Source organism: Chiloscyllium punctatum, chromosome 39, assembly GCF_047496795.1.
Source record: "Chiloscyllium punctatum isolate Juve2018m chromosome 39, sChiPun1.3, whole genome shotgun sequence".
Taxonomy (NCBI): domain Eukaryota; kingdom Metazoa; phylum Chordata; class Chondrichthyes; order Orectolobiformes; family Hemiscylliidae; genus Chiloscyllium; species Chiloscyllium punctatum.
Window position 1 is genome coordinate 64245169 of NC_092777.1, and position 17192 is coordinate 64262360.

General features: G+C 47.4%; 2 protein-coding genes across 3 annotated transcripts in view; both read right to left on the reverse strand.

Moving 5' to 3' along the window:
- The window catches only part of stxbp4 (syntaxin binding protein 4), a 519129-nt gene extending 514979 nt beyond the window's left edge, over positions 1–4150 (reverse strand). Inside the window, exons 1-2 of one of the 2 annotated variants that reach the window (XM_072558970.1) lie at positions 4065–4150; positions 640–690 (exon numbers count right to left, since the gene is read on the reverse strand). In XM_072558970.1, the coding sequence (XP_072415071.1) occupies positions 640–662 (23 nt within the window). In that variant the 5' untranslated portion in view covers positions 663–690; positions 4065–4150. Of the gene's footprint in view, positions 1–639; positions 691–3978 lie in introns of both variants that reach the window. The other variant, XM_072558967.1, reaches the window with a different exon arrangement.
- Positions 4151–7337: 3187 nt separating this feature from the next.
- Positions 7338–17192, reverse strand: part of LOC140464161 (TOM1-like protein 1) — a 95770-nt gene continuing 85915 nt past the window's right edge. The window contains exons 13-16 of the mRNA XM_072558972.1: positions 13471–13552; positions 11298–11388; positions 9702–9797; positions 7338–9138 (exon numbers count right to left, since the gene is read on the reverse strand). Of these exons, the coding sequence (XP_072415073.1) occupies positions 9728–9797; positions 11298–11388; positions 13471–13552 (243 nt within the window). The 3' untranslated portion in view covers positions 7338–9138; positions 9702–9727. The remainder of the gene's footprint in view (positions 9139–9701; positions 9798–11297; positions 11389–13470; positions 13553–17192) is intronic.

A 17192-nucleotide genomic window follows, 5' to 3' on the forward strand; every position in this document is an offset into this window, starting at 1 on the left:
TATAACCTGGTGTTGTGTGATTTTTAACTTTGTACACCCCAGTCCAACATCGGCATCTCCAAATCAGTCAGCTTTGAGATCGGCTTGTATCTACTGGCTGTTACAAGAACCTTTATTTATACAGCACATTTAAGACAGTCCAAGGATAGCAGAGGTGATGGTACTGGAATATATATCCAGACAGACTCCTGAATGAATGATCCATAGACATGAGTTTAAATTCCAACGTCGTAGCTCGGACATTAAATAAATAAATATGGAATAATCAAGCTCATCTCAATAATGACAACCCATTAGGTAGTTGTACATGGTCTTGTTCATTCATGGCCTTTAATAAGAGAATCTTCTAACTTTCCCTTATCCCTACTCAAACCACAGTGAAGTGGTTGACTCAGTTGTATTCAAGAACGGGACTCATTGCCACCTTCTCAAGAGCCACTGGGGATGTGCAATAAAAGCCGGCCTTGCCGACAACACCCAGACTCTCCCAATGAATTAAACAAACAGGCAACATAGTACTGAATCTCATCAATGACCATGGGAGTGTAAAGACTGGCTTTGTCCCACTACCAATGTAGTCTTTGCTTCATCTCCCATGAAAATCCTGAGGTACAGGAGGAAAGTGATCTCAGCACTCACCTTTCTTGAAGCCTGGCGAGCATCTTCCCCTGGCCAATTAATCCAATGATTCTATGAAAGAAAACAAGTTTGAATGTCTCACAATACAGTGACACTTAAGCTATCACAAACAGAGTGCAGTCTGGTGCAGGTATTCTGGAATATACCTTTGCACCTTACAATGGACTCTGTATAAACCTGTGCTAAAACCTTCCCTCTGTATGCACTTTCTATCAGCTTTTTCCTTTATAAATTCCCATATCCACCTTTACTGTGGAACATCCATAGACAGTCATTCAGCTTGGAGACAGAACATTTGGTGCAATTTATCCATTCTGACCACAGAGTCATAGAGATGTACAGCATGGAAACAGACCCTTCGGTCCAACCCATCCATGCCGACCAGATATCCCAACCCAATCTAGTCCCACCTGCCAGCACCCGGCCCATATCCCTCCAAACCCTTCCTATTCGTATACCCATCCAAATGCCTCTTAAATGTTGCGATTGTATCAGCCTCCATCACTTCCTCTGGCAGCTCATTCAAAACATAACTAATTTGCCTGCATTTGGCCCATCTCTCTCTAAATCTTTCCTATTTATGTACCTGTCCGAAAGTGTTTTAGATGTTGTGATTGTACCAGCCTCTACCACTTTCTCTGGTAGCTTATTCCATATACACACCATCCTCGGTGTAAAAAAGTTGCCCCTCAGCTCCCTTTTAAATCTTTCTCCTCTCACCTTCAGCTTATGTTTTTGGAGTTTACAAAGGATTTCCTTCTTTGGAAAAAGACTTTGGCTATTCACTTTATGTATGTCTCTCGTGATTCTGTAAACCTCTATAAGGTCACCCCTTGTCCTGCTGTAATTGCAATTTCTTGCAAGTAGTGGCACTGTAGTACATGTTTTGAAGTAACCTGCCTTCCAGCCAAATGCACTCTAACGCTTCTCTAAATTGCTGCAAATCTTTTCTGTATAAATAACACAATATAACTCCAAAGTATATTTTAGAGAGGACAGTGTTGACTAATTTCCTCTCAGTTAATTTAGGTATTGTGAGGTGACAAAAGACTAAGCTCCATCTAGTTCATCCATTACCATTCTGCAGTGATGTCAGACAATAATGGGGATTAAATCTCCAGCCTCAGATCGTGCTTTGGCCAAGGTCCACACTTCAATCGGTGTAGTGTGAGAAAGGTTTTCTCGAAGAAAGCAAAGTGAACAGCCATTGTAGAAGGCTGAAAAGAGGAGTCGAGAGAAAGATAGAGCAGTGGTTTAGGTGACAGGAAGTTTTCGTTTTAACAGCTTGTGTATGTTATAGGGAAGTGAAGGCAAAGAGAGATAGTTCAGATCAGAGGAAACATGCCAGAATATGAATGATGATTTATTGTCATGTGTACTCTACAATTGTCATCATTGATTTTAAGAATAAAAAGATAAAGTTGAAAGAACACCATCACATGTTAACAACAATCTTACTTGGGGTGCACTTAAAATAATAACATGCTCCAAGTCACTTCATAGAAATTAATCAGATTAAAATTGACACTGAGCCATCAAAAGGAGATTATGGGGAAAGTTTGGTCAAATGAGGGATTAAAACAAAGACTTTGTGTTATCCTGTTTGTGATATATTCTATCCAGTGTGCAACACACTTCTGTCCTGTGTGTGACAGTCTATCCTTCACAACACAGATGATACAGTGGTTAGCACTGCTGCCTCACAGCACCAGGGTCCCAGGTTCAATCCCTAGCCTTGGATGACTGTCTGAGTGGAGTTTGCATGTTCTCCCTGTGTCTGCATGGGTTTCCTCCCACAGTCCAAAGATGTGCAGGTCAGGTGAATTGGCCACTCTAAATTGTCCATAGTCCCCAACAGTGCTAGTGCATTACTCAAAGGGAAATGGGTTTGGGTGGGTTACTCTTTGGAGGGTTAGTGTGGACTTGTTGGGCCGAAGGGCCTGTTTCCGCATTGTAGGGAATTTAATCTAAACGTTTTATACCAAATTGTTCACGAGACTCTTTGGACAACATAACTTTGGTGGGAAGATAAAGGCTAGGTTAGCTTCCGCGTATTAAGTTGGTACAGTGTAAATATATGGACAGTTCTTTATGCTGCTACAAGGCCTGGGAAATCCTACAGCACAGTGTGGGTTATATTGGAGCAGTACACCAGAGAAAACCAGTTTAAATCCAAACACAGTTCAGTTAATTTTCTAAATTTAGTAAAACAAAAGCAGGAAATAAAATGACAGTCTCCATAAAGGTGATGACAAAGCTGTTGGATCATAGCAAAAACTCAACTAGGTCACGTGGGAATGAAATCAACTATCCTAAATCAATCTGGTCCTATATATGATTCCAGTCCCTCACCAAACTGATTGACACAGAACTGCTCTCAGGCATGGTGAGGCAGTGGGGGATCTGATTAATCCCAGATGGGCAAGGGGAGATTCAACAGGTTCCTGTTAGGCAATGAGTGACCCAGTGGGACAATGAGGGATCCAGGTGGTCCCTGTTGGGGAATGAGAGATCCATCAGGTCCCAGTTGGGCGATGAGTAATCCAGGAGGTCCCTGTTGGACAATGAGTGATCCGGCATGTCCCTGTTGGACAATGAGTGATCCAGGAGGTCCCTGTTGGACAATCAGTGATCCAGGAGGTCCCTGTTGGACAATGAGTGATCCGGCATGTCCCTGTTGGACAATGAGGGAACCAGGAGGTCCCTGTTGGACAATGAGTGATCCGGCATGTCCCTGTTGGACAATGAGTGATCCAGGAGGTCCCTGTTGGACAATGAGTGATCCGGCATGTCCCTGTTGGACAATGAGGGAACCAGGAGGTCCCTGTTGGACAATGAGTGATCCGGCATGTCCCTGTTGGACAATGAGGGATCCAGGAGGTCCCTGTTGGACAATCAGTGATCCAGGAGGTCCCTGTTGGACAATGAGTGATCCAGGAGGTCCCTGTTGGACAATGAGGGAACCAGGAGGTCCCTGTTGGACAATGAGTGATCCGGCATGTCCCTGTTGGACAATGAGGGATCCAGGAGGTCCCTGTTGGACAATGAGTGATCCAGGAGGTCCCTGTTGGACAATGAGTGATCCAGGAGGTCCCTGTTGGACAATGAGGGAACCAGGAGGTCCCTGTTGGACAATGAGTGATCCAGGAGGTCCCTGTTGGACAATGAGGGAACCAGGAGGTCCCTGTTGGACAATGAGTGATCCAGACAGACTCTGTCAAGGTAATGAGGGATCCCGAAGACTCCAGTTGGTCAATGGAGGGATCCAGTAGGTGCCAGTGACCAATGAGAGATACATTAAGACCTCGGGATTTGAGGAATCCAGCAGGACCATCTCACCCTCCCTCAGGAGGTTCCACCATGCTCCAAATCTCCCTCGTGTCACTTTAACACCATTTCCTGTCAGCTTTTGGTTCATGGCCCACCTGCGGCCTTTCACTGGGCTCCGGGCCTGCAGCCTCGGGCTCTGGTAGTTGCCGCTCCCCGTCGCCGAGACCCGGGTCGGGCGCCGCCAGCGCGCGTGCGCAGACCCGGAGGCCTCTGGGAAATGTAGTCCCTGGGCCGGTCACGTCAGAGTGCATGCGCAAACCTGCTCTACGAAAGGGACAGCAGAGGTCGATGGGCAGAATGGGTCTTGGCTGATTAGCAATCAGCATCTACTACCCTCTCAATAAATACCACATTTTAAAAACATTTGTCTTACGCAAGTATTAATATTGACATTGGAAATTATACAAGAGACTGCAATTCAATTTTATTCCAATTTCAATTTCTAGTTTATTTCAAAAACATTTGAGCTATTTGTTAATTTTATTTAACCAAACATTTCAGCATGCAGTTCGTACTTAAAAGCTTCCCCCCATCCTTTGTGTGATATATCCCGTTTATTCCTCTTACTTTACCAAAATAACTTTTCCCAGTATACCATTAAGAGAAATAATTTGTAGCTAAAAAACTTTTCACAATCACAAAACATCTTAAGGCACCTTTACAGCAGGTGTAACATGGTTTAATGCTGCGTGCTCTGTTGTAAGAAATGCAGCAACCAATTTACACACATCTGACATATAACAATATAGTCATGACAGAGTGATCTGCCTTGCTGATGTTCATTGTGAGATTAATCTCTGTCAGGACACTGGGAGAAACACTTCACTCTTCTTGAAATAGTACGATGGGATTTATTTCACATCCACCCAGGAGAAGGGAGCTTGCTTAATGTCTTATCCAAATTATGTCACTTCCAAAAGTACACACTCCCTCAGTACTGTACCACACTGTCAGTCCAGAGTATACGTTAATAGCAAAGGAATGGGATTTGAGCTCCTCACTCAAGGAAGCATTCAACCACTAATATGTGTATAAGGAACATAGTAACAAGAAGTGACCAGTCAGTTGTCATTAACAGAAGAGAACTCCAACCTACTTGTGTGCAGAATTATTTCCTAATTTCACTGAACTGCAGTGGTTACTCAACATGGCATTTTATAAGTTCCGACTTTGGAAATAAAACCAGTCTGACTCCAGGTTGAGACACAAGCAGACTCAAAACAAAGCCTCACACCTAAAATACGTTGTCTGACCTGAGATATCACCTTTATACTGATGAAACCTGAAGTTATCTTGGGGCAGTGACTTAAAATAAATTTTGGGATTTACATATTAATCAATCAAAACCTGCAGCTTTATCCTAACTGATTAAAGACTTAACACCCATCAATATATTTGCATAAATTGTATGACCCTTTGATCTTTTACTTATAAATTCTGTGCCCAATGTATTCCCTCTTACTAGCTGCCTGAGGAAAGAATGAGACTCCAAAAGCTAGTGCTTCCACATAAAACTGTTGGACTATAACCCAGTGATGTATGATTTTTAACTTTGTACACCCCAGTCCAACAACGGCACCGATACATTGTGGTTCAAGACAGTAGCTCATCACCACCTTCTCAAGGGCAACTAGGGACTAGCAATAAATGCTGGACTTGTCAGCAATACCCACATGCCCTGAATAAATAAAACTCCTGAAGGGTCTGGCTCTAATTGTTAGATGATGCCACTTACGCATAAACTCCCCAATTAGCAGAAATAGTTTATCTATTTATCAGATCCACCCCCTTAATATCTTGAAAGCTCTGTGGGAAGATGGTAGGATGGAAGAATATCACAGATCAGTAATCCAGAGCCCCAGGCTAATATTCTAGGGGTTGTTGGTTAAAGTCCCACCATGGCAAGTGGTAAAAATGAATTCAACCTAAAAACAATAAAAATTATTAGTGTAATGGCAACAATTCTCATTTGTTGTTAAAAATCCATTTGCTTCACTGCTATGCCTTAGGGGGGGATATCTGTCATCCTTACCCAGTCTGACCTACACGTGACTCCAGACCAACAGCGAGCTGATTGATTCTTAACTGACCTGTGAAATGGCCTAGACAGCCAATCAGTCCAAGGGCAACTAGGGACAGCAAACAATTTTCAGTGTTGCAACCAACACCATGGAAAGGTCATTCCTTGGGCTTCAAGAAACACAACCTGCATTTGGAATTTTGGTGTCATTCTGGTAAATTCCTCCATAGCCAATACTTTATTTTTAAGTGGTTGCAGCACTCCTCATGTGTTTCTAAGAGTTCAGTTGAAGTTCCAGTATCCTTATTCCCTTGGAGAAAGGCCACCAGTTTCTCCTTTTAGGAAGTGCCCTATTCAGTGTTGTATACTTTCCAGGTCTAAAGCAGATGACGTCACATTTGCCAACATTAACTACATTTGACAGAGTTTTGTTCTTTCATTTGAACAATAGCTCAAAATAAGTTTGTTTTAATCAATTCATGGGATGTGGATGTTGCTGCCTATCCCTTATGACCCAGATGGCAGGTAGGAGTCAACCACATTGCTCTGCATCTGCAATCACATGCTGGCCAGGCTAAGTACGGACAGCAGATTTCATTCCCTAATGGACATTTGTGAACGAGATGGGTTTTTCCTACAATTAACAATAGTTTCAGAGTTAAACTCTTAATTCCAGATGTTTCCAATTCCACCATCTGCTATGGTGGGATTTGAACCTGAACCGTCAGAACATTACCTGAGTCCTGGATTAATAGACCAGCGTTAATACCACTCGGCTGTCACTTCCCCCAACTACAGATCATTCTGCTATCATGCACATGTCGTCAATGCAAATTGGCTCTGATGTGATTAATGAATTGTGAATGTTATGTGGACAAAGCAAACTTTCTACTGAATGGATAAAGTGGTTTTCTACAGCGCGATTTTCTATAATGATCTTATACAGCATGATTTTCCATAATGATCTTCTACAGCGTGATTTTCTATAGCATGAGGTTACAGAGGAACACAACAGTCACATTACAGCAGAACGACTTGTATCTTGCTTTTTGGAACATTGCTGCCTCACTGATTGGCCAGGAACTGGGTGGACGGCCTGCTGACAGGTAATTTGATGTTGATGCCAGGTTCACTGAGTGAGAATGACTGTCTGCTCCTGAGGCGCTGAGCACTGAGTACAACTGAAAGGCAGCTGGCCCCAGACAAGCTGAGGACATCAAACAAAATGCAGAACAGAATCAAGCCCTGAGCTCTCTCCATCTGAGATACTCAGACCCTCAGAGTCAGCTTGCTCAACTATCAGCAAGGACTTCAAAGTAAAGACACAACCAAAAGCTGAGTCAGAACATCGAGTACAACAGGCTATTCGTACATTCACTGTTTCAAAAATTACAATCCTTTCTAAACATCATCTTAAAAATATCAAATCACCACTGCACTTTCTTTCACATATAACTCCCTAAGTTAACCAGGAACCATAATAAAACTACTTCATGAATTGCAAAGCACTGTAGGATGTTCTAATGTCACGAAAGGCAATTTGGAAATATAGCCGTATATAATTAAATATTGAAATGATCTGGCACTACGTTCATGTTGTGGATTGTGTGGGACCATATCCCAGTGAGAGTCAGGGTTCATGGGACTGTATCCCAGTGAGAGTCAGTGTGTGTGGGACTGTACCCTAGTGAGAGTCAGTGTGTGTGGGACTGTACCCCAGTGAGAGTCAGTGTGTGTGGGACTGTACCCCAGTGAGAGTCAGTGTGTGGGGGACTGTACCCCAGTGAGAGTCAGTGTGTGGGGGACTGTATCCCAGTGAGAGTCAAGTGTGTGTGGGACTGTACCCCAGTGAGAGTCAGTGTGTGGGGGACTGTATCCCAGTGAGTGTCAGTGTGTGGGGGACTGTACCCCAGTGAGAGTCAGTGTGTGTGGGACTGTACCCCAGTGAGAGTCAGTGTGTGTGGGACTATACCCCAGTGAGAGTCAGCGTGTATGGGACTGTATCCCAGTGAGAGTCAGTGTGTATGGGACTATACCCCAGTGAGAGTCAGTGTGTGTGGGACTGTACCCCAGTGAGAGTCAGTGTGTGTGGGACTGTACCCCAGTGAGAGTCAGTGTGTGGGGGACTGTATCCCAGTGAGAGTCAAGTGTGTGTGGGACTGTACCCCAGTGAGAGTCAGTGTGTGGGGGACTGTATCCCAGTGAGAGTCAAGTGTGTGTGGGACTGTATCCCAGTGAGAGTCAGTGTGTGTGGGACTGTATCCCAGTAAGAGTCAGTGTGTGTGGGACTGTACCCCAGTGAGAGTCAGTGTGTGTGGGACTGTACCCCAGTGAGAGTCAGTGTGTGTGGGACTGTACCCCAGTGAGAGTCAGTGTGTGTGGGACTGTACCCCAGTGAGAGTCAGTGTGTGTGGGACTGTACCCCAGTGAGAGTCAGTGTGTGGGGGACTGTACCCCAGTGAGAGTCAGTGGTGGGAGTGGGAGCCTGGAAGTAAATCCCTGAAGTAGCAAGGAGAGATTGATTTGGTCTGGAATGTCAGTAACCTTGATCTCATCCCTGACAGAAATGAGGTGTTGTGACTATCAGAATTTCAGTTGTAAATTGAAAATGTCTTTTCCTAATTTTCTCAGGCCATAACATCCTCTTGGACACATTTCCCATGCCTCCTAACTCCTGTCTTTCGCTGCTATCTTCCTCTTTTCTTGTTGGGTCCCTTATTTTACCCTAAAAGACAGTGACAAATGTTAATTTTTTTTAAGGTGTCAGGGATGGAATAACTGTGCCTCAGGCTGAAGAAATTAAAACACGAGGTTTCTTGTTTTGTTGTGAAGAGGGAGCATTGACAATGGGACGAGAGACATGTTTTCCATGGAGGAGACATGACACATTATTGTGAATCTGGATGTTCAATGAGAGGCTGCTCCTCCTTTCCCGAATAGCTCACTGATGTGTTAGATCTCAGGCTGTAGTTAGTATCAATGGCGGGCGTACACAAAGTTTCAGTCTGGTCGTGTGTATGGATCCACAGTCTCTCGGTGAACGGTGTTTAATTCATGGCAGTGACCATCTGAAGCTCATCCTCAGGGTAAAGCTGTCCCCAGTTTACTCAAATGGCCTTTGGATCCAATTCAAACACAATCTCCGTTACCTGCTCAAAGGATAAAACAATATGAATTCATTAATTCTTCTCTTTCCTGGTACATCCATTATTCTGCCCAACGCATCACTATCCCTGCACTGGCACAGTACCTTTGCCCCACTGACAGCCAGGACAGGACAAACAAAACAGGAGCAGCAACAGGCCATTCGGCCCCTCTAGCCCACTCTGCCATTCAATAAGACTATGCCTGATTTGTTTGCGTTGTGACCTACCTATCCCCCAATAACCTCAGTGGCCCTGCCCAATAAGAATCTACTCATCCCTGTCTTATAAGTATTCAATGACCCCACTTCCACCCCCTGTCTGAGTCAAAGAGTTCCAAAGTCTCACCACCCTTGAAGCGAAAGAAAATACGCACATCTGTCCACAACAGGCGCCCCTGTGAATTTGGGCTTGCTAAATCTGAACTGACCCACAGGCAGAAACATCTTTCCTTGCCCAGCTTTCCAAGACCATTCCCGACCTGATACACTTCAATCAGTTCATCCCTCACCCGAGTAAACTCAAGTGGGAACACAGCCAGCCACATAACTGATCAACAACCCACTCACCCACAAAAGCAGTGACAAGGTGCCAGTCATTCAGCCGTTCTGTTAGAGAGAATCCTCGCCTTGTTTAAAGCAACATCCAGATCCTCATAAATAGCCCTGCAATCAAAGATATTCCACAACATTAACTGGCAACAATAGATACCAGGGAGTTAGTTATAGACTGGAATCTAATCGAAGAGTTCAGTGGGGTTTATATATGAAATAAAGGATACGAGGGAGCGAGGTACAGACTGGTAGGTAATTGAGGTAAAAACAATTACTGCAGATGCTGGAAACCAGATTCTGGATTAGTGGTGCTGGAAGAGCACAGCAGTTCAGGCAGCATCCAACGAGCAGCGAAATCTATGTTTCGGGCAAAAGCCCTTCATCAGGAATGGGCTTTTGCCTGAAACATCGATTTCGAAGCTACTTGGATGCTGCCTGAACTGCTGTGCTCTTCCAGAATCACTAATCCAGAATCTGGTAGGTAATTGAGGGGTTTGGGGTGGTTTATATACAGATTAACAGATACCTGGGAGTGAGTTACAGACTGAAATTTAATTGTGGGGCATGTTCAGCTGGGGGTGACTTATATATATAGAATAACACATGCCCATGTGTTACAAACTGGAATATAATCAATGAGTTTGGAATTGAACAACTGCACTGTCGGAGGGTCAGTGCTGAGGGAGTGACGCACTGTCGGAGGGTCAGTGCTGAGGGAGTGCCGCACTGTCGGAGGGTCAGTGCTGAGGGAGTGCCGCACTGTCGGAGGGTCAGTGCTGAGGGAGTGCCGCACTGTCGGAGGGTCAGTGCTGAGGGAGTGCCGCACTGTCGGAGGGTCAGTGCTGAGGGAGTGCCGCACTGTCGGAGGGTCAGTGCTGAGGGAGTGCCGCACTGTCGGAGGGTCAGTGCTGAGGGAGTGCCGCACTGTCGGAGGGTCAGTGCTGAGGGAGTGCCGCACTGTCGGAGGGTCAGTGCTGAGGGAGTGCCGCACTGTCGGAGGGTCAGTGCTGAGGGAGTGCTGCACTGTCAGAGGGTCAGTGCTGAGGGAGCACGGCACTGTCGGAGGGTCAGTGCTGAGGGAGCACGGCACTGTCGGAGGGTCAGTGCTGAGGGAGAGCCGCACTGTCGGAGGGTCAGTGCTGAGGGAGAGCCACACTGTCGGAGGGTCAGTGCTGAGTGAGTGCCACACTCATAGAGGCCTGTCTTTCAAACGAGATGTTAATTATTTAACTCAGTCTACTTGGACATGTTAGGTCACACCTCTGGACAGTTGGGACATGAACCCAAATTTTCTAGTTGAGAGGAAGTTACACTACTACTCTGCTGCAAAACCCTCTTTAAACCCTCCTGCACCTCGTATTTCCATCCAAGAAATTAACCTGAGTGAGTCTGCCTAGCTTCTCAGATCTTATGAGGCCAGGTATTTTCAGAGCCATGTGGTCGAAGTATCTCATGGTCCTGAGCTCAATTGACTCATGTGGTCCACTCAGTTGGATTAGCTCCTTTATCCAGGAGTTTAGGCTGTTAGCACCCTCTCTTGTGAACAGTTCCTGCTTTGCCAGTGCCACTCCCTCTACCTCTAACCGAGGAGTAACTATATCACAGACTTACTCTGTGTTGCAGTTGGTGTTGCTTAGTGGGTCAAACTCCAAACTGATCGGATCGGCCTTCCCATTCTTCATGTCTCCCGACTGGCTCTGGCCTGGAACAGAAAGGAGGAGCTCAAACAGAACTGAATGGCTCAGCGATGGCAGCAATGTGACTGGGCTGGAGGAGCAGGACTCTCAGTCACAGCCTGAACAATCCCCCTACACCAGGACAAGGACAAGGACCAGACCTGCTCACTCGCACAATGACCAACTCGGCATTGACCCAATCCCACATTCTCCAGCCTTCGGCTGCTCCATCCAATCAAGCAGTCACTTTCCAACATATCAGTACATATTAATCTCTGAAGGGCACAAGAAATGAAGAAACAAACCGCTACAATTGTTTTAATGTTCCTTGATGCATCTCGCTGAGATATGTGGGAATGAGCCACTAGGTTCATCTCCATTGAGTAGGTAAAGGAAAGGGCTCAGGGGATTGGGTTGAGCGGAGGAGTGAGGCAGAGAGCCCTGAGGAGTATTGGGGAAATGAGCCAGAGAAAGAGAAATCGGAGAGAGAAGAGACCGAGATAGATGGAGAGAAAGGAGAGTGTAACCGATGATATTTTGGGGCTATACACTGAACTGGAAGTCGGACTGCTTTAACTGCAAATCAGGAGAGTTTTGCAATTTAAAACCCAAGCGCTTCATATTTTGGAGTTGTGCGATATAATGTAGCTTTTGAGGCAATGAATGGGAGAAAATTCAAAATTGAGTGCTGCAGAGATTTTTTGAGTTAAGGAAACTCTGCCTGACGACAGCTCTTTGATTGGTTGCGCTGCAGCATTTTTAAAGCTATTAGGGCTACAGGGCAGCAATATCCAGAGGCGGCAAAACTAAAAGCATCCAGCTCACTCTCTCTCTCTGTCTCTGTGGGGAGAAAAGCCAGAAAAACCAAGAAAACTTGAAGGAAATGATTTGAACAAGGACAGACCTTGGTCTATCTGATCAATCATCAGATCAAAAAACACCTTCACCGTACAGCCAACAATGTGTCATCAGTGTCAAAATATAGAAAGGCTGTTTGAGACAATTTAGCCCACCACTGAAATCTGAATTTATGATCTTCAGAGTTTTGATTCCCCAGTCAATAGTCAGTCTCCCGCCCATATATCTGTCTGAAACCCATTTACTGTTTGTCTGTCAAAATTGTGATTACTTACAGTGTGGAAACTGGCCCTTCGGCCCAACAAGTCCAGACTGCCCCGCCGAAGCACAACCCACCCATACCTCTACATCTACCCCTTACCTAACACTATGGGCAATTTAGCATGGCCAATTCACCTGACCTGCACATCTTTGGACTGTGGGAGGAAACCGGAGCACCCGGAGGAAACCCACGCAGACACGGGGAGAACGTGCAAACTCCACACAGTCAGTCGCCTGAGTCAGGAATTGAACCCGGGTCCCTGGCGCTGTGAGGCAGCAGTGCTAACCACTGTGCCACCATGCCGCCCACCAAAATTGTGTTTGTGTGTTTGTGTGTGTGTGTGTGTGTGTGTTTGGGGATTCTGAAGGGGTTGAGGTAAGGTTGCATTGTACTAGGTCAGGAATCCTTCCTTTTCTCTGCCAGTTGTTAAAGTTAAGTGTTTCACAATAAATATAAGATTATTTTCTGTTAATGGTGAAACCTGGCATGCATCGCCTGTCTTGATTGACTGTCTGTTGGACAAATGAGTTATCCAGGTGGTCGCAATGGGATTTTATAAATTGTGGGATGGTTTGAGGAACAGTGGGCAATGACATTGATGTCGCCCTCCCAGTGAAGTCAGAACGAGAGAGCCAGGGTGGGGGCAGGGGACGGGGAAGGGTCAGAAGAAGTGGAAAGTGGGGTAAGAGGGAAAGGGGTGAGGGAACAGGGGAAGGGGGCAGAGGGAAAGAGGTAAGGGGGTGGGGGAAGAGGGAAGGGGGAAAGGGGGGAGAGGGAAAGGGGGGCAAGAGGGAAGGAGGCATGACGGAAAGGCGGGGGAAGAGAGAAAGGAGGAAGAAGGAAAGGGAAGAATAGGGGAAAAGAAGGAAAGGTGGGGGAAGAGGGAAAGCGGGAAAGGGGAGAGGGAAGTTGAAGTACAGTTGGCTTCCCCCCTCAATGAACAGGGTGTGCCTGATTTGTATGCACTGCTTGTCGAGATGCCCCTTACCTGTGAGCGTGGAGGGGTGAGAGGACTCAGACAGCAGACTGTAGGCAGAGGGTATGGCCTGTACAGACTGTGGGGGCACCACCTGAAAAGGAAAAGACATTTTTCAAGGAACTGAGCCAGAGTTGCACCAACATGGACCATGCAATAACACAAATCCCGTCCAACACAAAGCAGATGGTCATTATAAAATGGGGGAGGAGTATGAGGGTGTGTAGAGGGAGCAAGAGAGAGTGAGTGAGAGACGGGGGAGGGGGGCAGGGGTATTGAGATGGTTATGGGGGAAAGAAGAGGAGTTGGTGAAACTTTCTACTGGAATTACACAAAAGCAAATTGTGTCAGCTGGAGACAGACAGGCAGGGTGAGAGACAAACCAAGACAGCTTAGGGTATCCCTTTGTTAATGATACCTTCACGTTCACCACGCACACTCACCCCCGTCACCCTGACTGAAAACTACAAGTGGCTGGCCCAGAAAATCATGGGCTGCTCTTAATGTGATTCACTAAAACTCTCATTCCCCATCATTGCTGAACCAAGCTTCAATCTCACACACACACACATGGGCATATACACACACGGGCATACACACACACGGGCATACACACACATGGGGATACACACACACGGGCATACACACACACACAGGCATATACACCACATGGGCATACACACACACACGGGCATACACACACGGGCATACACACACACACGGTCATACACACACACACGGGCATACACACACGGGCATACACACACACACGGGCATACACACACACGGGCATATACACACACGGGCATACACACACACGGGCATACACACACACACGGGCATACACACACACACGGGCATACACACACACACACGGGCATACACACACACGGGCATACACACACACACGGGCATACACACACACACGGGCATACACACACACACACACGGGCATACACACACACACACACGGGCATACACACACACACGGGCATACACACACACGGGCATACACATACACACACACGGGCATACGCACACACACGGGCATACACACACACACACACGGGCATACACACACACACGGGCATATACACACACACGGGCATACACACACGGGCATACACACAAACGGGCATACACACACACACGGGCATACACACACACACACGGGCATACACACACACACGGGCATACACACACACACTGGCATACACACACGGGCATATACACACACACGGGCATACACACACACGGGCATACACACACACGGGCATTCACACATGGGCATACACACACGGGCATACACACACACGGGCATACACACACACACGGGCATACACACACACACACGGGCATACACATACACGGGCATACACACACACACACACGGGCATACACACACACACACACGGGCATACACACACACGGGCATACACACACACGCACACGGGCATACACACACACGGGCATACACACACACGGGCATACACACATACACACGGGCATACACACACACACACGGGCATACACACACACGGGCATACACACACACACGGGCATACACACACACGGGCATACACACACACGGGCATACACACACACGGACATACACACACACGGGCATACACACACGGGCATACACACACACGGGCATACACACACACGGGCATACACACACACGGGCATACACACACACACACACACGGGCATACACACACACGGGCATACATACACACACACGGGCATACATACACACACACGGGCATACACACACACACGGGCATACACACACACGGGCATACACACACACGGGCATACACACACACGCACACGGGCATACACATGGGCATACACACAACACAGGCATACAGACACACACACACACACACATACACACGCACACGGGCATACACACAGGCGCATACACACACACACACGGGCATATACACACAGCACACACACACAGGCACACACACACACGCACACGGGCATACACACAGGCACATACGCACACAGGCACACACGGGCATACACACACACGCACACGGGCATACACACAGGCACATACGCACACAGGCACACACGGGCATACACACACACGCACACGGGCATACACACAGGCACACATGGGCATACACACACACGGGCATACACACACACACACACACGGGCATACACACAGGCACACACACACACACACAATGCACACTCTCTCTCTCCCCCACCTCAGTCTGTCCCCAGCATAGTATACACTTAGTGACTCGAGCTGTACAGATAGGGATATATTCCTCATTCCCCATCATTGCTGAACCAAGCTTCAATCTCTCACACACACACATGGGCATACACACACACGGGGATACACACACACGGGGATACACACACATGGGCATACACACACACGGGGATACACACACACGGGCATACACACACACGGGCATACACACACACGGGCATACACACACAGGGGCATACACACACACGGGCATATACACACACGGGCATACACACACACGGGCATACACACACACACGGGCATATACACACAGGGGCATACACACACACGGGGATACACACACACGGGGATACACACACATGGGCATACACACACACGGGGATACACACACACGGGGATACACACACACGGGGATACACACACATGGGCATACACACACACGGGGATACACACACAGGGGCATACACACACACGGGCATACACACACAGGGGCATACACACACACGGGCATATACACACACGGGCATACACACACACGGGCATACACACACACACGGGCATATACACACACGGGCATACACACACACACGGGCATATACACACACGGGCATACACACACACGGGCATACACACACACACGGGCATATACACCACATGGGCATACACACACACACGGGCATACACACACACACGGGCATACACACACACACACGGGCATACACACACACACACGGTCATATATACACACACGGGCATACACACACACGGGCATACACACACACACGGGCATATACACACATGGGCATACACACACACGGGCATACACACACACGGGCATACACACACACACGGGCATATACACCACATGGGCATACACACACACACGGGCATACACACACACACACGGGCATATACACACACGGGCATACACACACACACGGGCATACACACACACACGGGCATACACACACACACGGGCATACACACACACGGGCATACACACACACACACGGGCATACACACACACACACGGGCATACACACACACGGGCATACACACACACGGGCATACACACACACACGGGCATACACACACGGGCATACACACACGGGCATACACACACACACGGGCATACACACACACACACGGGCGTACACATACACACACACGGGCATACACACACACACACACGGGCATACACACACACGGGCATACACACACACACGGGCATACACACACACACACGGGCATACACACACACACACACGGGCATACACACACACGGGCATACACACACACACGGGCATACACACACACGGGCATACACACACACACACACGGGCATACACACACACACACACGGGCATACACACACACGGGCATACACACACACACACGGGCATACACATACACACACACGGGCATACGCACACACACACACGGGCATACGCACACACACACACACACACACGGGCATACACACAAACACGGGCAT